The 22596-nt window shown below is 37.0% G+C and overlaps 2 protein-coding genes across 6 annotated transcripts in view; one reads left to right on the forward strand and one right to left on the reverse strand.

The window, feature by feature from the left end:
* The window catches only part of LOC307155885 (uncharacterized protein), a 468056-nt gene that overhangs the window by 368413 nt on the left and 77047 nt on the right, over positions 1–22596 (forward strand). The gene's annotated exons all lie outside the window — the stretch shown is intronic.
* Positions 1–22596, reverse strand: part of LOC307155943 (uncharacterized protein) — a 48998-nt gene that overhangs the window by 12793 nt on the left and 13609 nt on the right. Inside the window, exons 1-2 of one of the 5 annotated variants that reach the window (XM_079866999.1) lie at positions 17004–17070; positions 16020–16210 (exon numbers count right to left, since the gene is read on the reverse strand). In XM_079866999.1, coding sequence (XP_079723125.1) covers positions 16020–16077 — 58 coding nt within the window. In that variant the 5' untranslated portion in view covers positions 16078–16210; positions 17004–17070. Of the gene's footprint in view, positions 1–16019; positions 16211–16752; positions 21862–22596 lie in introns of those variants that run through there. The other 4 variants (XM_079867000.1, XM_079867001.1, XM_079867002.1 and 1 more) reach the window with 4 other exon arrangements.

Here is a 22596-nt window from a genome sequence, read left to right on the forward strand (position 1 = left end):
TCGGGACGTGGACGATTCTGAATCGATTCACAAATGTCCAAAATCGATTTTCTGAAAGAAAAAAAAAAAAAAAAAAAAAATCTAATAACGTAACATTGAAGGAACGCAAAAGGCGGAACTCTGAAGCGGACGTGCAGTGCGCGGACAGTCTGTGGCGTGCACATAACAGAGACGCGCACATAACAGACGCATGATGGCTGAGCGCCAAATCCGAACGGCACCAGAGAATGTCTTCGTTAAAAGCTAACGTATGGAACATTGGCAATTTCATTGTGATCTATTTAGAATTTTTTTGTATGAGAGCTAATTTCTGTATTGTTTAGTTTTCACATCAATATGCTGTGTAAACCGATCTGATCTGTATGCAATATGTGCAATGCCAGTCACAAAAAGTTACATTTTGACTGTAAGTTACTCTCTGCAGAATGTTCATTCACTTTCTTTGCTATTTTTGATTGTGGTATACAGCAAACATTTCAAGTCATAACTCTTTATTATTTAGTTGTGTATAAGTCAAGAGCGACTTTGTATGTTACTAATTATTCAGAATATGCATAAGTCCACAAGCATTATACGTTATGATAGCTTCTGGTACATAATTCTATATTTTTGAACGAAAACTGTTTGTGAATTTGCTACAGCAAAATGTTTTTTTTTTTGTCTGAAGGATTATATTGCTCATTGGAAATAACAAGAGGATGTTGGTTAGAAGTCTATTATTAAATGCTAGAGATTCAGAATATGCTGAAGTTTGTATTAATTTACTACAAGTACGCTGCTAGTACAGGCACACATTTATTTTCCTGTTGGTTCTCAGCAATGTTGGGACATATGCTGGCAAATGTAACCTTACAGTTGACTTGCCAAATCACTTCCATTTGTTTTATTAATACAATTAATATAGGAAGTATTGGAAGTAAGTTTGTTATGGGTCATCATAAATACTTTGCTTTAAAAGTACCAAGTAAAAATATTTTTTCAATGTTTTTGATAAAAGGCACTTCCCTGAGAATTGAACTTAATAAATGTGAAAAAGACACTTTAATGTCTCCGTAGATGAGAGTAGATCATGATCAGAAACCTGATTAGAAATCATTATGAATAAAATTGAATTGTTTTGAATCGAAAATCGATTTTGAATCGAATCGTGGCCTCAAGAATCGGAATCGAATCGAATCGTGAGATGGTAAAAGATTCCCACCCCTAATCTCCGCAACGCTTAATCGGATTCAGACCAAACTTGGTACATGTCATCCCAAGCATGACCTGAGGCTACATGCTGTGTTTCGGCGTAGCCCCACCTACTGGTCCGGAGATATGAAAAATGGCTGTTTTTGCTTATAACTTCTGAACAGTTTGTCCAAAAATCATAAAATTAAATCATAAAATAATAAAATCATAAAATCTCATTAGATTCAGGGCAACATGCCGAGTCGACTGATATCCAATTTTACTATATCGGCCATTTTGAATTTTGTGCTAAAATGCTGTATTTTAAGAACGCATGAACGGATTGTTATGAAACTTGGTATGGGTCATCAACACGATGCCCTGAAGGAGCGTGAGAAGTTTCGAAACAGCGCCACCTAGTGGTGATTTTTTTTCAAATGCTTTATAACTTTGGGTGTGGTCGACTTATTTTTATGAGACTCATCTCCTTATACTCCTGAATCCTTGCCGAGTCCAACGATACCAAACATGCTAGGTTTCGCCTTACGGTTTGTGTAGCGTTGTGATTTAGCGCTTAAAAAACATTTGCAGATATCTTCGAAACCGCTAGTCCGATTGAGACGAAACCACCATCAGAAGTTTGGAAACATAGGTCGATAACTGAACTCTAATGCCCAAATGCGAAAATATTGATAGTAAGGGGTAGTAAAATCCAATCAAAGTCATGTGTCAGTCATTTTTTACGTGTTTTTTCATATAAATGTCTATAACTCCGAAGCAAATTGAGATATTTTCACCAAAACTGACAAATATGTATGGGCTCACTCTGAGGACACATAAAAAAAATAGTGGGATTGAGCCTCTTGGTGGCGCTATAACAGAACAAACCTGAAAATTTATTTGTGAAATAAAATGCTATACTTAAATGCATTGGTGTAATATTACGAAACTCCGAATGTGCCATCAGCACCATCCTCTGAAGGTATCCAAAAATATTGAGACAGCGCCACCTAGTGGTCAAAAGTTATACCAAAATTTCTAAAATAATAACTTTTGAATAAATCTGCCTATTGAAATGCCACTGGCCTTAATAGATTCCTTGGGCCACGCTGAGAACATAGATGCCAAGTTTACCTTATTTGTCCGAACTTCCTGTTCGCCATCTTGATTTTCATTCAAAACCTACTTTTTCGAACTCCTCCTAGACTGTTTGTCCAATTTTCACCAAAACTGAATCGTATCATATCCAGACTATGCCGACTAAAAGTTATGGATTTCGTGTCGATTGACGAAACAGTTTTCGTATAGCGCAGCAGCATAGTTGAGGCATGATGCCAAAATGACTATTCAGGCTTTATATCTGCAATGCCTCGACATATTGACACCAAAATTTGTATGTCATTGTCTCCTCAATCTGACCACACCACATCAGTTTCATAACTGCGCCTCCTATTGGTCGAAAGTGATCAATAGTGATCAATAATATATTAGTTTCACCTTTTAAGTTAAATTACTGAAATAAATGAACTACTCTCAGTATTAAAGACAGCTTATCCCAGCGGACAACTTTCTATAGCAGGAGAAGGCCTAGCAATGCTTTCATTTAAAGGTTCGTAAAAGGGCTAATTGCGTCTGTTGTCTATGGAAGCAGGAATAATAATCCTTTCCATTATAATTAAGACATGTTTTATTCATATCAGATACACATTGTGTAAGTAAGTTAGGGTTAGTAACAGGTTCCGAAATTAACACCCACCAAGCGCCAAATGCGGGTAAACTTCGGTGTTCGGGTAGTAACCCAAGCAGCACAAAAAGAACTACAAAATCCGACTGCTTTACGGCATAGGCTACCTCGCTTCCCCCAACACGTCCTCAACATGCTGTTGGACTTGTAAATAACGTTATATTGCTTATATTGTACATAGGGATGCACCGAAATGAAAATTCTTGGCCGAAACCGAAAACCGAAAAAGAGGAAACCAAGGCCGAAAACCGAAAACCGAAACACCGAAAGAAATTATGCCAATTATTGTTAGTACCATTGCATTTATGGCTATGACTGTGTACTAAGTTTACTAAAATCAAGGCATTGCATTTGCATAAATTAATATTAAAGTTTCAAAGAATAAATCCATTAAAATTTTATGCAAATATTTATTTAGCATTTGCAAAGTATAAAATTAAATGTTTAACTTGACCCCACTCATGTGTACATTAAATAATAATGTAAAAGCCTACTGGCCTGCAGAAAGGTTTAAAAATGAAATGTTCTCTCATAAAAACAAAGTGCATTTAGGTCAATACTGCCATAGCCCAAAATAATATCTGCAGTTATATGCTCATGGACGTGAGTTGCAAAAACCATAAACAGCTCAGGTAAACCTCTGAGAAATGACGGCTGCTCTGCACACACACGCAAAGGTCTCTCGCTCCCTCTCTCTGCCGCGCGCGCTACGTATGCGCGCTCATGCTCGCTTGCGATTCCGGGAGATTTAAACTAATTTGCGGGCATTAGGGAGCCGGTATCAATACGCGGGAGACTCCCGGAACTTCCGGAAGACTTGGGATGTCTGTGTTTTGAAAATCGCTGTCCGTGTGTCACTCTTAGATATTTAAATACGTCCACACCGCAGATATGTAATGTTGCTTCAGACAAGCACGTGCAGGTCGCGGTGTCTGCTGTTTGCGTCATCACAACATTTCGGCCGTATTGTTTCGGTGATAAAAGTCTTTCGGCCGAAAACCGAAAATGCACTTTTGGGCCATTTTCGGCCGAAAATTTTCGGTGGCCGAATATTCGGTGCATCCCTAATTGTACATCACTCGGACAAGCTTTCACTCGTTGGTGTGAGCTAAAAAGCACCTGGCGTTCTTGTTGATGGATTAGTAGACATCTTCGGAGGCTAGCTGTGCTTGTTCGATGTCCGACGATTTGTAACGCGTTGTGTTTATTCCCCAATCGAACTCGTGTAACTGTTCTACCGTCCACAGCATTACTTGATAGACAAAAATAGGACAAGAATGAGCATCAAACAGAAACAACCCGCTTACGGGGTGTTCGAGGCACACATACAATACAGACTGCCGACAGTTAAACAGGGCATGCAGCTCTTAAAGGGGCCACACCTTATTTCCACTCGTTACAGCTTCTATCCGACTGAACGGGGACCGGGGGGGGGATCAGGCCGTGAGTGAAGAGACTGCTCTGAGTGAGTGGTATTTACGACAGTAACGTTAAATACAAGTAGTCCACAGCGACTCTAGGGGTCGTTGTTTGGCCAAAACAGAAATCCTACATAATGGGGCTTTAAATGCAAAAACAAAGTTACAAATTAACCCCGAGGTCGGCTATCGCGCCGCTCGTTTTTTTCCTTATCAGTGAAAAAAAATAAATAAATAAAAATATTACTTTTTATCTTATATGCTTGTGTTATACATCAATCTATCCTGTTAAGTGTGTATTATTTTTGTGTATACTCACAATAAAAACAAAGTGTTGTGCTTTCCGCCAAATAAAGAAAAATAAACATGATGCGAGTTTTGTCTCCTCTGTCAGTTAAGTCCATTCTGAAACGCGTCCGAAAATGAACCATAACTCAGCGAATACTCAGTCAAACAGGCATACAGACACACAGACATGAAGCTTGAATTCTCTTCTTTTAACCCTCTGATGGTCCTCGGTCATTTCTGACCGAATAATTTTCTGTTTTGAAATTTAAAAAATCACAGCTTCATCGGAAGGTTATGAAACTTGGTGACTTTTCTGGCATTAGGTATGTGAATACAAAAAAAAATTGAGGTCATGATCCGAGCATGCTAAGTGGTCGTAAAAAAAATAGTCACACTCGTGGTCTTCGGTCAAAAATGACCGACCCATAGGAAATGAATGGGAAATTTACAAAAACACAAAAATTCTCAGAATTTTTGTCTGTACAATCTACAAATCGGACACGATTCTAAAAAAAAGTACACCGCAGTAAAGGGGTGACACTCTACAACATCAAGAGTGCAAAAAAATCACACCCACCCACACACACACACATACAAACACACGTTTATACACATACACACCAATAAATTCAGATTACAAAAATCTGTTTTGAATTTTTAAAAATCACAGCTTCATCAGAATGTTACGAAACTTGGTGACTTTTCTGGCATTAGGTATGTGAACACACAAAAAAAATTGAGTTCATGATCCGAGCATGCTAAGTGGTCGAAAAAAAATTAGTTATGATTTTGGTCTTCGGTCAAAATTACCGCCATAGGAAATGAATGGGAAATTGACAAAAACACAAAAATTCTCTACAAATCAGCCACGATGCAGAAAAAAAATGCTCAGCAATGAAGGGGTGAAGCTCTAAAACATCAAGAGTGAAAAACATAACATAACTAATAATTATAATTAATATATGTATATATAATTAATATAATAATTATTAAAATTATTAAAATAATAATTAATAAAATGTTATAAACCTTGGCAAAAAGTATTATTTGAGAATTTCTAAAAAAATACATTCAATCCACATCTTAAAAGTAAGTAATTTGGTCCAAAAACAACTAGAATTCACAAACATCTCCATTTAGAGCTATACAGGCATCTAGTGGTAAACCCATGCAATATCATGTTTTATTTAATTTTATGATTAATAAATTGATGAATTTTTTTTTATTTTATTTTTTTTCTGAAAGCCTAGTCTCTATTTTACCCGAAAATACTGCATAGAATTTTTTTTTTTTTTTTGTCAAAAAAAAAAAAAAAATCATTATTTTCAATGTCAAAAAATGGACTATAAATATTGCATAAATATTAATAAGTTCAATCAAATTGTCTCAAAATTCTAAATTAAAAAGAATAAATATTATAGAACAAAAATAAATTGCATTGGTTTTTACTGGGATGGAGGAAGTTTCATTTTTAGGTGTCCGGTCATTTATGACCGGGAAGGCCCCCAGTGTGACTGCTAAACGAAGACCATCAGAGGGTTAAATGAAGTAATTTTTATTATAAAAAAATTCTGTTTATGTAATCTTTATGAAAAGAGAGAGATTTCAGTCGTTCTCATCTCAGCTCATTACGTTGTAATCTGTCCCGCCCACGGAGAGCGCGCGCTATTCAAACGTAAATGACTGAGGCAATCCATGCAAACTGTGAACGCCCCCCATATCAGCTCGAGAAAACACATCAAGTTTATTCAGATCATTGTACTTGTTTACACTGTCTCGCAGCGCTGTGAGGAATAATAATAATGGAAAATGTAACTCAGATGTGCTGGTATTTCGAGGAGCAACGGATGGAATACTGTAGTAAGTTTTTTTCATTCTCAAGTAAATCGCGTTTCTGTGTGAATGAATGAACGGCAGAGATGCGCGCTGTTTACCACAACTCGCAAAAAGACGGTTTAAATTTGAATCGCATTTCTGTGTGAATGAATGAACGGCAGAGATGCGCTGTTTACCACAACTCGCAAAAAGACGGTTTAAATTTGAATTGTGTTTCTGTGTGTGAATGAATGATCCACTTTTAGCAAACTATTTTGCTATACTGAGTAAAAATCGACTGAAATATGTTGAAATAAAATGTATTTGTATAAGCAACGTATTAAACTGCAAATTAACATTTATAATCCTTATAATAAAAACGAAAGACCTATGTTACAGACATATGAAAGACAACATTTCGTTGACTAGTTTTGGATAGATTACACATTTTTTATGTAAAATATCTGCCACCTCAAATAAGCTTTTGTTTGCCAATTTTTGCTAATATGTTAAATATAGTATGTTTTGTCAATGTAGGCTATATTCAAAGTAATGAATCCTTAACTTTGAAATATATATAATAAAATGTATACTTTAGTTTTTACAAAGAAAGATTACACTTGAATTGTTTATGTAATTGTAACCTTTTTAATAAAAAAATCAATTTACAAGGTAGATGTAAACAAATTTTAAAAGGTAAATATAAGCCTTTTCTTTAAATAATTTTTATTGTGTTTTATTATTGACAAATTTGGGGAGAGGATACATATTCCAAAACTGAAAATACAGTATGAGAACTGCACAATTACTAGACATGTTTTCCTTGGATATTATACAATTTGAAAGCACAATTTGTGAAAAAAATAAATAAATAAAAAAAAATAATTTAGATGCTTCCAACTGTGAACCAATTTGGTAGAATATATACATATATATATATATATATATAGCTCTTGCATTCTTTCTTGTGGCTATAGGTGACACACCTGAATGAATGGCTCATTAAGTATGTCCCCCCATTGTCTCCTCAGGTGTGAATCACTAAATATGCATGATGGTGTTGGATTGTTGACGCCCCTTGCGCATATTGCCATTACAAACAAAAAGTGTTTTACAAGATTTAAATCAATGTATTGTGTTTTGTGAATGATTAGGCAGGATGATTTTCACATCATTTTGAAGAAAAAACTCGACATCCATTAGTCAAAAGTCTTATTGACACATATTTAATGTGTTTTGTGGCCTTATTTCAGAAACTTTAGTTTTTAGTTTTTTCAAAAACCATGCATAAACCTTATTCTCTCAAAAATACAAACATGTACGCATGTTGTTTACATATTATGGTAGCCCTGTTTGTGTGCCATTAATATGTTTATAAGCAACTGAAAAAAGCACAAATGTCAGGGCATATTAGAACATCTCAAGGACCCCAAAAACCCCTCAGACCCCAGAGGGTTAAATAACTTGAAAAACTGACTGAAAATAAAGTCAGATCTGGGCCCATAAAAATGGTAAACTAAAGAAAATCAAACTAAAACAGTAAATCAAACAAACAAACTAAACAAAGAAAACATATCCTCCAAATGCCACACTTGGGGAAATGTATATACACCAAGGACTAGTCCATTACACACACATAGGGAACAACAAACATCAATTAAACACAGTTAGAATGAATAAAGTAATTCATCCACAAAAAAATAAAGAAATGAGTCATAAACAAATTAGTTATACCAATACATTGAAACGTCTGTTTATATATCCCTACTCCCTTAATAAAGGAGTCAAGACATTAGAAAAATATCTGTCTACACATGCGTTTTCTATTAAATATGAGGGAAATAAACATGTGACACAAAAAATCTTAAACTTTTAGGTGACAAAATATTATTTAGTAATTCTGTGAATTACACTGCGCAAACCAAAAGTAATACTACCCACCGGATGAAGCGTTGCCTCTCCACAGAACATAAAATATTCATTTTATTAAATTTTTCGTGTTCGCTTTTATGAGGAAAAAACAAAGTTACGGACTTGACCACTCTGAAAGCAGCACATAAAGACTGCTTTAAAACTTTCACAGAGACCTCAAACAGAAAGCACAAAGCCTTTCTTTAAAGTGAATTTCGTTTTGTATTAATTGTATCTTAATTTTAACAAATGTTTCATCAACCAATTGCCTGGAATTGCCAATTGCCTGAAGTAAATATAGCAGACAATAGATAATCACGACACGGAGGCGCCGGTCAATATAAAAATGTCTCAAACCTCCCTTTACTGACCATTTGTTGAAGAAAACCCAGAACATTCTGTACCGTTTCATAGTTGAACTTAGGGGTGGGCGGTATGACCAAAATTCTATTTCACGGTATGACTAATTTTATTTCACGGTAGGGCTGGGCGATATGGACCAAAAGTCATATGATATCCCGATATATTTAGGCTGAATATCGATATACGATATATATCCCGATATTTTTTCCGCAAAGTGAGAGCAAATGTTCAGTCAAAGTCAAAGCCAAATATGACATGTTAAAAGTAGTTTTATTGAAACCAGCTATTTCAGTAAACAGTTGCAAAATCAAATGAATAAATAATAAACAGGTTTCTTCACCTTGGGGCTGCACGATTATGACAAAAATCATAATTGCCGATATTGTTATTTGCGATTTATTAATTATGATTATCAAAGTTTTTATTATATATATATATATATATATAAACAAATTTTGTCATTTAAAAATATAAAAAATAACAGTGGCATTTTGGGGTTAATATGGAAACGACAGTTGCCATGGTGAATACACAATATTAACAATAACTGTTAATGAAACATGGAAACTGCTCCTGGTGAATAGTATGAAAATCATATCTGCATTACTTTTATTTTGTGTAATTTACAACGTAACGGCGTTGCATGCTCGTAGTTTATTTTGCACTTGATCAGTGAGGCGATACACAGCGCGCGCGCGCCGCCGCATTTGCGCGTGCAATTGAGTGTGCGCTCCGAGCACAGGATAACGGCCGACAGGACAAGAAAGTCAGTTTTTCTGAGGCGAAAGACTTTATTTCAGCGTACACTTATGTCACTGCCTGGTAGTTCTTATTGTGCTGGGGTTTCTGAAGTAGTCATGATTCGCCTCTCGTAACATAACATGCTCTAAACACGCACGCAGAGTGGGAAAGGAGGAGCGGAGGCGCGGGGAGCAGAGCGCAAATTTGAACTATATCGATATATGCGATATGGTCTAATTTCATATCGCATTTAAAAATATATCGATATATTTTTTATATCGATATATCGCCCAGCCCTATTTCACGGTAACGATATATTTCACGATATAGTTATTTATATATGTAGTTATTCTCGAAAAATAGACAAAAAGGGCTTTGTATAATAAATAAACCCAAATACTTTAGAAATGAAAAGTAGGCTACTTCACTTTGTTTGAATTTTCTTTTTCTTTTATTTGGTAAATTATTTCTTTGTTAAACTATTTTTAATAGCTAAATATAGCAAACAAAACACTCTCATCAACTTTTAGATGAACTGCCCCCCACTGATTGATATTAAATACAACTCATAGGTGCAATTCAACTTTAAATAAAGTGTTGCTGAATAATTTTTCAATCTCATGTTATTGCTTTACTTCATCAATCAGTTTATAATATCTGAATATTTTACATTGAACTATTCTATTCATAATAAATGAGTTTTATTTTTAATTTTAATTTGGTAGGATATTTTTTGCCATGTCTGCTTATTATACTGCGTTTTAAAGGGGTTGTTTTGCTCTTTTTATGATATCTGGCAACCCGTCACCTAAAGCTTTAAAGGTGCCCTAGAATGTGAAATTGAATTTAACTTGCCATAGTTAAATAACAATAGTTTAGTACATGGACATGACATACAGTGAGTTTCAAACACCATTGTTTTCTCCTTCTTGTTTAAATCTCGTTTTTGAAAAACACCCCTGAAAAACGGGCGAATCTCCACATAACACCAACTGTGACGAAACCGATGGGATCATTAATATGTACGCCTCCAAAATTAGCATAAGCCAAGCCCTTTCAGAGCTACGGTGCTACACGGAACTGCGCTGCGCAGGTGAAGAATCAAGCGAGCATCGTAGGGCAAATGGCTGATCATGGACATAGATGTTATGTACCAGGCTGTGCAGGGGATGTGACGACTTTTCATACACTTCCCACAGAAAAGCAATGTCAACAGGCGTGGCTGATGTTCATCTATAATCGGATCCCGCAAGAGTTTAATTCTAAGTTGTTTAAACTTGCTCTGCTCATTTCACCACGGACTGTTTTGCTAACCTTGGACAATATCAAGCAGGCTTCAGTCAGCGTATAATGCTGAAGAAGGGGGCAATTCCAACTATAGTCCAGCAAGTGGTAAGTAGTGATAATTTACACTTGTGTTATCTGAATCAAGCGTAAGATCCTAGTAAATTACGGCAACAAATAGCAAACTCAAACTAGCATACACAACGTTAGCTAAATAGTATGACAAAGTAACTGTTATTTACGTTGAGGTTCATATTTATTGCCTGTATTGTCATATAACGTTAAATGTACAAAGTAATACTGTGGATGCATGTGTAAATTCCCTATTTTTTTTCAAATGTTACTTTCAGGAAATCCACCAGTCTGAACGCTCTTTCGCGTGGTTTATGTGACTTTCTCACGCCACGTAAAATGTAAACATCAGACGTTGTTATAGGGAACATGCTGAAAGTCGCTGCCGAAACAAGGTTGTGTTGTTGCAAGTGACGGACGAGCAGAAAATTATTCTTTTTGAAAAGTATTTTGAAACCGGCGCGGAAAAAGAGTTGTGCATACAGTACCAGCCTCCTACAGTTCTGCAGCTCGAGACGCAGTAGTCCAGCGCAGCGGCTACACATCTCCATATTGTAACATTTAAATAAGAAAACATTTATATTGCAAATGCAACCCCTCCATCAACGCAACATCATTGCCGTGTTGTCAAAGAGCTGCGTGGACACACAAATCGGACCTGAACAGTTGCATACAGTGTGGACATCATTTTAGATCATATTCCAATCGGATAACGTTACAAAGATAATCGGATTGACAGTGTGTATGTACCCATAGTTTTACTAATTTAAACTAATTTTAGCCATAGTTAACGCTTCATTTACACATGTGGCTGATGCTGTGCCTCTCTCAACCACAAACGCCATCTTTCATCAGTTTTTTGCACTCTTCTCTTTAACTTTCGGCAGTCTATAGAACTAGAAATGTTTTTCTCGGTGCGACCGATGAGTACAGACCAAAACTTGACCATTTTTCAGAAGCAATAATCAGCCAAATTTGCGAGTCCGTTCAGTTCAATGGCACTGTTTACGTTCAGTGCCTCCAAAATGGCCGACTTCCGGATTGATGACGCGTCGTGAAAACCCTCTATACGGTTGTACACCGAGTCTCTCCATTTGCACGTCGGACCTGTTTGCTGTGACTCTCTGAGCTCTTGTAATGAGCCCGCAGTGAAAGAGCCAATCAGAGCAGAACTCCTCATTACTATTCATGACCCTTCCAAATAAGGTAAAAACAGACCATTTCATTCTAGGGCCAATTTATAGGGTTGGAAATTGACCTGTAAAACCTTTTCTGGACATTTTAAATGGCTTTTTAAGCCACATACCCTCTATGTAGATATCAGGGACAAAATTAAAATATTATTTCAACACATTCTAGGGCACCTTTAACCCTTTAAAACCGGATGTGTCGTCGACGACACAGCCAACCAAGCTGTATTCATGTCACTGTAACTCTTCAACCGTTTGCACTATCAAAATAATTCAAATAGTTCCTGAAAGTAGACATCAAGCGCTTTGCCAATATACGGCTTATTACGGTAATGCCATGCTTTCCGTCTGCAAATGACAGCAGCGCGGGGTGTAAGGATTTGAACAGAGAGATACGACGCGCGGAAGGTTAGAGTGTTTTGGATTGCATAAAATAATAAAAGAAACGAACAAATACATGGCGAAAGAAGTGTTAGACAGCAGAAAGGGGGATTGGGATGATTTTTAATGAAATTTGGGAGGCGGATGGCCATTACTCTTTCACGTATCTAAGCATGTAGTGCGTGCATGTGTATGTGCGCGTGCCTATGAATGCGTGCATTTGTATATGTGTGCGTGTATGACAAAAAGCGTCCTAAATGAAAAATGTGCAACCCAATGTCACATAAAAGACTTGTATATATGTATTATAGTTCATTTTTCAACTTTAAAGTGTTAGTTTCTTTCGGTCATGATTTTTTTCTGTTTTTTTTCTAAATAAAAATCAGTAAATTTATTCTCGTTTTTTTATTTTTGTCTATTTAAATTATATTTACAAACTCACCACACACAATAATGGTCAATAACTGTAATTTGTTGAAAGCTTATCTTTTTCTGAAAAAGATGACACCTTGCACATGAAGATAGCACATTGTTTTAGAATTTTACAGTCAAAAAATCAAATTATGTGAAAAACACCTATTTTAGCTTCAGGTTCTAAAGGGTTAATCAAGAGAAGTTCAGAAGTGTCAATTTCATCAAGTTCATAAGTGACTAGGCGAACAGCAGTATGAAAACTGTTACTGTTAGTGTTGACTAAGTAGTGTTAATTATACACACCTTGTAACTGCATCATTATTTTACATAGCTCAGTGAACACCGACACACACCGCACTCACTTTCAGTGCGTGTGCACGCGCGCATCTTTTGCATCAGTAAAATGCGATCGGTTAATTTGAGTGACAAGTTGTAATCACGCATTGAATCAAATGAAGATTTTATCAGCTGGTTCAGTGGCCAATTGTTTGGAGTTAGAAATATATAGCCTATCTCGTGCTGCATATTTAGTAATTTTGCCTCAGATACAGGATTTTCGCAGGTTGTTCATTACCACGGCAACCGCTCTCGTGTCATGCTGAATGCGAGTTTCCTGTTTACAAAGTATACATAAGAGACAGAAAGATGCAGATAACTATACATTATTTAAAGGGGGGGTGAAATGCTATTGCATGCATACTGAGTTTTTTACACTGGTAAAGAGTTGGATTCCCATGCTAAACATGGACAAAGTTTCAAAAACTAAGTTGAACGTTTGACGTTTTGGAACAAAAATACTCCTTCCGGTTTGTCACAAGTTTCGGAAAGTTTTTTTCGAGTATGGCTCTGTCTTACGTAAGATAGGGCGGAATTTCCTTATATGGGTCCTAAGGGCACTTCTCCGGTAAGATCGCGGCCGCGCGCGCACTCGTAGACCAGAGCAAGAGAGTGAAAGCAGTTCGCCATCAAAGCGCCCTGCCCGGCTTTTGGGAAGTCAATGTCACCAAAGAAGTGTGTTTTTGGTTGCCAGGGCAAGACAACCCTGCACAGATTCCCAAAGAACCCAGCGTTAAAGGTCCCATGACATGAAATTTTCACTTTCTGAGGTTTTTTAACATTAATATGAGTTCCCCAGACTGTATATGGTCCCCAAGTTTCTAGAAATTTCAATCGGTGTAAATCGAGCTTTTGCTATCTTTCTCTGCCTTTGAGAAAATGGAAGCTCAATCGCGCTGATCTTGAATCTCCTCTTTTTGACATTATAAGGAGAAATGTTACCTCCCCTGTCTCTGCTTTGCCCGCCCAGAGAATATTTTCCGCCCATGAGAAAATGAGCTAGGAAGTAGGAACGCGCGTGGGAGATTTTAGTTTGTCCACGAGAGATATCATGGCTTTTGAGCGAGTGAAGCATAACAATTGCTCAATAATTGGATGTACAAATGAACACCGAAGGGTCAATACAGAGCTGGGTTTGCTGAGCGTCTGAAACTAAAGTCTGGATCACTCTCTTTGGCTCAGCTACACACCTCGGACAAGTAAGTCAACTAATGATATATAAGTGTGTTGCTTTACTGTTTATGGTTGCCTAGACTGTTACACGTAGAATGTGGCTGTAACATTAGCTATGCAGCTATGCAGTTTATGTGTGTGAATACACACACTGTAACGCGAGTGTTGTACACTTCTTTGTTATTTGGATAACCGTTTTCCTGTTGGTTATATGGCACGCGCGATATCCGCATTTCAAGATCGCAGAGCTTGATGTAATTTTAATAAGATACAGACGTTACAGATCTCTCATGAAAAGGCAACAGTAGGTTAGCGTTAGCTACATGATAATAACTGTAAACCATCCGAATAAAGTACCGTATCCAGACATAATATTTTAAACTAACCATTCGGAAACGTCCTGCTGGAGCCGCTGAGTTGCAACTTCTTCATCCGTTGCTTCTCCATCCGGATCAGATTCTGGGTCAAACTGAAATGCTTGAAAGACTGCGTGTCTTCGTGCCATTGCTATATCCAACGTAAACATGCACGCCACGGTACCGTTGCGCAAGATGGTCAAGGCCACACCCACCCTCCACCTTGCGCCGCCTTTCTCCTCCTTATTAGTATTTAAAGCTACAGACACCGAAACGGCCCGTCTGAAGGAAGCTCATTCTGGGACTGGCTTGTAGTGGCTATAATTCTGCACCGAGGCTGAATTTTTGGAAAGAGATTTCAGATACAGTACTAGGGACCACTAAGGCCTATATTAAAGCCTACAAAAAGTAGCATGTCATGGGACCTTTAAGGAACCCGTGGATGGAGTTTGTTTTCCTGAGCATAAACGGAGTTGTGTAAGACTGTTTTTTCCCTGCATTTCGACGATGATTGTTTTATAAACGAAGCCCATATCGACGGATTTGCAGATCGTCTAATGCTTAAGGATCGAGCAGTCGCAATGATAAAGGTTCGCGGTCGTGCGTTGGAACCGGACGGTGAGTAAAACTGTTGAACAAATGTCTCTGTGTGTTGTCACTAGCTCGGCGCGTTAGCACAGCTTTAGCACACCGCCCACACGGCCCGCCCCCAGCCGCTCGTTTTTTTTCCGGAAAGACTCGGTACAGCCTATCTTTCTTTTATAAATATAATAAAACAAATTACTTTTTGGAGATATCAAGGATGCAATACTACTCTATAGGTACTCAAGATTAACAGGAGATTGAGTGAAAATGAGCATTTCACCCCCCCTTTAAGGTTATTTCTATTCGTTACGATATTGATATATGAACTGTTGTTGTCAAGTAAGCTTCATGCTTTCCCCGTTGCGATCGTGCAACCTCTAAACTGTAGCCTACGGGTGCCGCACTGCTCTAGTTGACTGCTGCGCCTTTTCCCCCGAAAATATCACGTTAACAACAACCCTTTAGAAAACGTAATTCCTTTGTGGATCCTCTTGATCTGCTTTCTCCAGGCTTTCTTTGACAAATCTCAATGTCTCAGTCTCACGCACGCTGCACGTGAGTTAACCACGCCCACTTATTTACATGTCGCGGTATCACGGAATGAAAAAATCTGTTACGGTTGACATTTTCTACCGCGGTAACGATATATACCGTCATACCGCCCAGCCCTAGTTGAACTGTTTATGAATGTGCTTCATAAACATTATGTGCTTCATAAACATTATGAAGTGCTTGAATGTTCTTCAGCATCATGAATGAATGAAGAATAAACACCAACCTCTTTGTTCTTCAGGATCTTCAGTGTGTTTCATTCTGCAGGGTTCTGGATCACTCATGTTCTCTCTGTCCTCTTTAATAAACTCAGTCTTTGCAGATTTCAGCTCTTCCTGATGCTCTGATGCTCGTCTTCACTTGTAGCTGATGGGAATTTACAGCATTTATTGGAGAATTGCTGTGGGATGAGCTGATCTGACAAAATAAAAATAAATAATATTAGGTTATAAACCTAAGTTCCTGAATTTGTTTTTATAGGCTACTAAATATCACAAGCATTTATGTCTGTCTGTCTGAAGTAAAGTAACTGAAGCAAATTTATAACTTATTTTATGGATAACCAGAACACAATCCTGCTTTTTCCATTACAATATAGGCAGATATCTAGAAAACATAAAAAAAGACAAAAACTAACACTAATGGCATTCATCTTAACTACAGTCAACTACAGCAGCATAATCTAAAATAAATTTTAATTTTCTACATTCATTGCACTGATGTTATTAGATTAAAACTGACAATGATCCTAAAAAACTCATTATAAACTCAATGTTTAATATTTAGCAGTATCTGTACCAGTATATTTTAACAATGTGAAGTAACACATTTTATTACATTGGCAGACACTTTTTATCCAAAGCGACTTACATTGCATTTCAAGGTTTATTCTTATCAGTTCATAGTTATTAAAGATTAAATAAAACGGCAGCAACATCAATTCCCCTCTCAAACCTTACCTCTTGACTTGACATTCAGTAACAGTTCTCACTCCAAACATCGAAACAATCACACAAACGAACACAACATCGCTCAGGTCTGAATGAACTCAACATATTCTCCTCATGCTCGCTGCTGCTGCACTAAATGTTTATTTCAGAAGGAAGACGCCAGAAAAGACGCACAAGTATCGCTGTGATCGATGAAAACAATACAGAAATGAGCCTGTCGCTTAATCAAACTGTAAAGTGTGTGTAAATATGAGAAATACCGTAACCTGCTCTCCTCACTTCAGAAGACTCGACGCTGAAACTCTTCTTCTTCTTCGATTTTCTGGCGGGTAGCACCAACATTAAGGTGCATTATCGCCACCTACTGTATTGGAGTGTGAACCAGAATTTACCCATTTAAAAACAACAACAACAACAACAACAACAACAACAAAACTGAATTCTCTTAATCAGCTCTGTTCTCTTGAGATAAAGAAATAAACTCTCTAAAACCCTAAGTAATTATATTTTTAAGCTTTAAATCATCCATTCCCCTCTTTCTAAGTTAATTTTTCATGATTTCTCGTTCATTATTATACTTTTGACAAACACAAATAACATGTTCTACTGATTCCTCTAGTCCACAATATTCACATAATCCTGTTGGATGTTTATTTATTATGCTTAAGGTTGTATTCAGCATAGTATGTCCAACCCTTAATCTTGTTAAAATATTTTCCTCTTTGGTGCTTCTTTTAGTTATCCTCACTACTCCTACTTCTCTTTGTATTTCATAAAGATGACGCACTGTATTTACTGTATCCCAACTATGTTGCCATTCTTTCTTAGTATATACTTTAATTACTGCTTTTGCTTCATCTTTACTAAATGAAATATTCATGACCTCCTCAATTTCCAAAGCCTGTTTTGCTAAACTATCAACCTTTTCATTATGTTTTATCCCTCTATGAGCCGGTATCCACATAAATATTATCATGATGTTCATATTCTTAAATCTATACAGATTTTCATATCTCATTTACTATATCCTTTCGACTATGAGATGTGAATGACTTCAGTGACTTTAATGCCGAACATGAATCTGTACAAAGTATAACCTTTTTGATTTGAGTCTCTTCTATCCACTGTAGTGCTGTTGCTATTGCCTGTTACCTGGGAAACAGGGGTGCTCTGAAAACACCCCCATTAGCAATTAGTGCTGAACACAAAGGAAGATATTTAGAAGAATGTCAGTAACCAGACAGTTTCTGGTCTCATTGACTTCCATAGTAGGAAAAAAATATACTATGGAAGTCAATGAGACCAGAAACTGTTTGATCTACATTTTCTGTCAAATAATATGCTTTTTTTTTTTTTGTCATTTGTTGTGTATCTTTGGATTATGTTCTGTTGTAAATAAAATAAATCCAAACAAATCAAAAAGCCATTCTGTTTTTAATCTCCTCATTCTTTGTGCAAGGTTGCTCACAGTGGTGGACAGTAACGAAGTAAATGTAATTCTGAAAAATCCTCACCAAGGCAGGGGTTTTCAAAAATGTTCGGTTTCAGTGACCTGATACTGTGTTTCCGTGTGGACGAACGGCCGAACCGCGTAAAAAAAAAAGTCACGGTTATAAAAATACCCGTGTCCGTGTGGACAAGGCCTTAATCTCGCCAGCCACTTCTATAATAATATTCAACGCATTCTCATCCTAGGGCGTCATATACTGACGCTTTTGACATTTCGTCAACATCCGACGCACATGGCACCCTTTAGCGTCAATATGAGACGCAGATTATGGGTAGGTTTAGGTCTGGGGTAGGGTTAGGGTTAGACCGCTAGGAGGCATGTGCGTCGGATGTTGCCGAAATGTCAAAAGCGTCAGTTATATGACGCCTTGGGATGAGAAAAGAGCCACAGCACGCACAACACAACAGTCCTGCTTAATGAGTGACGATGAGGACAGAACTAAACATTCAAACGGTTACACTTTAGATCTTTGATATTAAACTAATTTTATTTTAGATTTAGATTTTTGCTTCCAATGATTATAAAAAAGGTATTTGAGGTATAACCATTAAAAACTAAAGCTGCATTCTCTCCAGCGCAACTTCCTTCCCTTAACAGCGGTGCGCTGTCATTTTTCCCTAAAACCCAAACTAACTTCAGAATCTGCACGATCGGTGATTGTTGTAAAATGTAGTCTACACTGTTGCTAAACTGCGGGACGCGTTTGATAATAGAAGGTTATTAAAAGTACCAAAATTGACACAATAGAGTAGACGCTGTTCCAAATGCGGCGTGCGCTCCGAAACACACCGTTTATGATTAGATCTGCATTTGGTCTTAAAGGGATAGTTCACTTTGAAATTTAATTTTGGTATGTTTTAGCTTACCTCAAGGGCATCCAAGATGTAGGTGTCTTTTTTTCCGCAGTAGTTTCAATTTTCATATTTTTAGGTCAAACCGTTCTTGTCTCTCATTCAGATAATGCAGGTCTATGGTCACTGTCTCAAAGAGCATGCACAGAGTCCAAATTAAAACAATTCCCCATCGTCCAAATGAAACAATTCCCCATCGTAAGTACACATTGATGGCCTAAGACACGAAACTAGGTTTATAAAAGTTGAAAAGATAAAACTGTTAACAAAACCACTGGGCAATTACAGTTCATATTTGTATAATTCTCTGTTCAGTGAGTTCATCAGATTCATTTCACACTGCTTGTCCAAATGAACGAGTTATAGAAACTTGTTAGCGCACATCAGCTTTAGCTTTGGGTTTTCCAGCTGACCAGAGGATGAGGAAGAGCTGATTCTGATGTAACTGCAACACAAATGATTTTAATGACACCCTTAAAGTGGATATGAAGCAGTCGGCCAAGATAACATTTTTTAGTAAATGGATTTTTGTTGACTGTGGTGACATGTCTGTGGTCTGTAGACTGTAGTGTAACCCCTCTCTGAATTGCTTTTGGGATTTACAGAGAGATCCTCAGTCAAGTTTTCCCAGAGCACAGGGAAGAACTAGGCCTTTATCTCGCTTTATACCATGGTCTGGGTGAATACTCGATTCTGATTGGCTGCAGGGTGTCCGTTAAAAAGTGATAATGGACACCTAGGAAAGGCGTCCCGTCAATTTGCCTGATGACAGTTCTAAATGATTGCGCTGGCTCAAACTCACTGATCAACTGCTGCGGTCGGGTCGCTGTGGCCACGGTGCTTGGCAACGCCTGTATACGGGAGATATTAAATAGTGCGCTCGACTTAATAAATAAAAACCCTCACGATTTTTAGTCTAAAAAACATTAAAGTAGTATTAATTGATTAAATATTTCTTTCTTTCGTAAGTGACCATGGTATAAGCGGGTTGAATTTAATGGTCACTATACGTACCAGATGCTTGGCTGACACTCTTTTTCTTTTTCCTTTTCCTATTCTCTACCAAGTTCAATTAACTTTGGTTAAATCCTTCAAACTCCCCAGCTGGGTCTTCTTCCATCTCCGGATCACTTCTGGAAGTTGCCAACCACCAAACATGCCTAGAGTGTGATTGTTTCAATGTTTTGTAGTGGGAACTGTTACTGAATGTCAAGTCTAAAGTTAAAGTTTGAGATCTGTGAGGGGAATTGATGTGAATCAATCGAGTGTTGCTGTTGCCTTTTTCATTTTTGGCTTTATTTGTCTTTTGGCATGTATCTTTGGCTTATTATATCTACTTATATTTAAATATAAATAACAGATAGGGGAGAGTGGGGTAAGATACGTCACTTTTTACTTATGTGGTTCTCAAGATGAGAGAAAATTAGGCAGAAGTACAATGAGAGTATCTAAAGTAATTTAATATGGCTTCTTATAAAAAAAAGGAGTTCCCGTGGCTCAATTTACCCCAGTTTAGGGGTAAGTTGATCCGAGTCAGAGGGTAAGTTGCATCATCTCGTTGTAAACTGACCATCTAACTGAATCTGAATCAAACCCATGTAAAATATTAAAGATAGTAATAATAAAAAAAACTTTTACAAATAGTCATATTTCTTTTCTTAAAGCTAACTGAACACAGTAAAATTAAATAAAAAACTAAGTTACAATGAATGAATAAATGCCACTAAAACTAAACATTTTAGACAAAAGGTGAAGTGAAGCTCCTCCCACTACAATCACATCATCAGTGAAGCTCCTCCCACAGCAATCACTACATCAATGAAGCTCCTCCCACAGCAATCACATCATCAGTGAAGCTCCTCCCACAGCAATCACTTCATCAGTGAAGCTCCTCCCACAGTAATTCTCCAATAAATGCTGTAAATTCCCATCAGCTACAAGTGAAGACGAGCATCAGAGCATCAGGAAGAGCTGAAATCTGCAAAGACTGAGTTTATTAAAGAGGACAGTGAGAACATGAGTGATCCAGAACCCTGCAGAATGAAACACACTGAAGATCCTGAAGAACAAAGAGGTTGGTGTTTATTCTTCATACATTCATGATGCTGAAGAACATTCATGTTAGAAACATTCAACATTTATTTTATATCTGGTTCACCTTTTTTTGCAACCATGTTACCAAAATGGTGGACATTTTTCAATATAGTTTACAACATTGTGGGTTTTTTTGTTACTCTGAGACACTGCCATAAATCAGAAAAAGAGAAAACACTTTCAATTAATGTTTTGATGATTGTTTATTTGTTTATATAATTAAACCTGTTTTTATCAAAATCCCAAAATCAACAAATGAGTTTCAAGTTTCAGTTTCAAAGATACATGAAAGTATATCTTGCGTTTGCATGGAAGAGTAGAAGAGGAAGAGAAACTAGATGTTCTAATGAAAAACAATGATTTTTTTTTTTTAATATCATATTCATGTCTCTCTTAAAAGTGTTATGGCCTTCTTCTCCAGTGTGAATTTTCTGGTGGTCTTTCAGTTCATCTTCTGTAGTAAAGGCCTTCATGCACTGAAACACACACCGCCGTGTCTTTTCTGCTGTAATATTAATGATGAATCTTCTCCTTTGTGTGAATCTTCAGGTGTTTCTTCAGGACTGAAGCCCAATGAAACAGTTTACCGCACTGATCACAGTTAAATGCTCTTTCTTCAGAATGAGAAGATGTGATTTCCTTTCTTCTTCACGTCCATCAGGTCTAAAAGAAACATTAAATCGTGAGATTTCAAATGAGAGACAAACGTGAAATGAAAAGTGAAGCTCAAAGTCAAGATCACTGAGTATAATAGTCATTTTAATCCCAGCAAATCTGGTCAACAACTGCTGAGCACGATTATGATCTATTTTAATGTCATGAAGATGATTTGTGTTATAAATCACTAGTTTGGTCATGAAACTCTAGATGATGCAGGCTTGACATATGATCTGTGAGAAATCACAGTTTCCTACACAACACAAGCTGATTGGCCTCTAAGCCACGCAAAAATGTGAGAATTTGTTGACAGACGGCCCTTTCACAACAAACGTCAAACAAATGTGTGTTGGACTGAAGGGAAAGCTAATTCACGCCTGTTCAACAGAGGGCGATACATGCACTGAACTTTCAGCTGACGTAAAAATGTCTGCCAAAGCAATAAACGTAAATGTCTTGTAAATGTTAAAAAAAAACTTTCAATGGACTATTTTACACAAATGGCTAATCATGGATTACTCGTGTAGTTCAAAGTGTTCATGAAATGCTAATGTTTAATTTAAAGTAACTTTAATCTTTAATGCTGGTTTCACTAGTGCCACCAAAATGCTCTTAAATGTGTATGTGCGGCAGCTCAAAAGTGTATCTTATTGGTCAGCACATTTCTTTAAAGACCAAAGAAAATAGCAGAAATATTCCCTGAAGAAAATTCACTGTTTTTATACAAAATGTGTTTAGCGT

The sequence above is a fragment of the Squalius cephalus genome (assembly GCF_949319135.1).
Source record: "Squalius cephalus genome assembly, chromosome: 1".
Lineage (NCBI taxonomy): Eukaryota > Metazoa > Chordata > Actinopteri > Cypriniformes > Leuciscidae > Squalius > Squalius cephalus.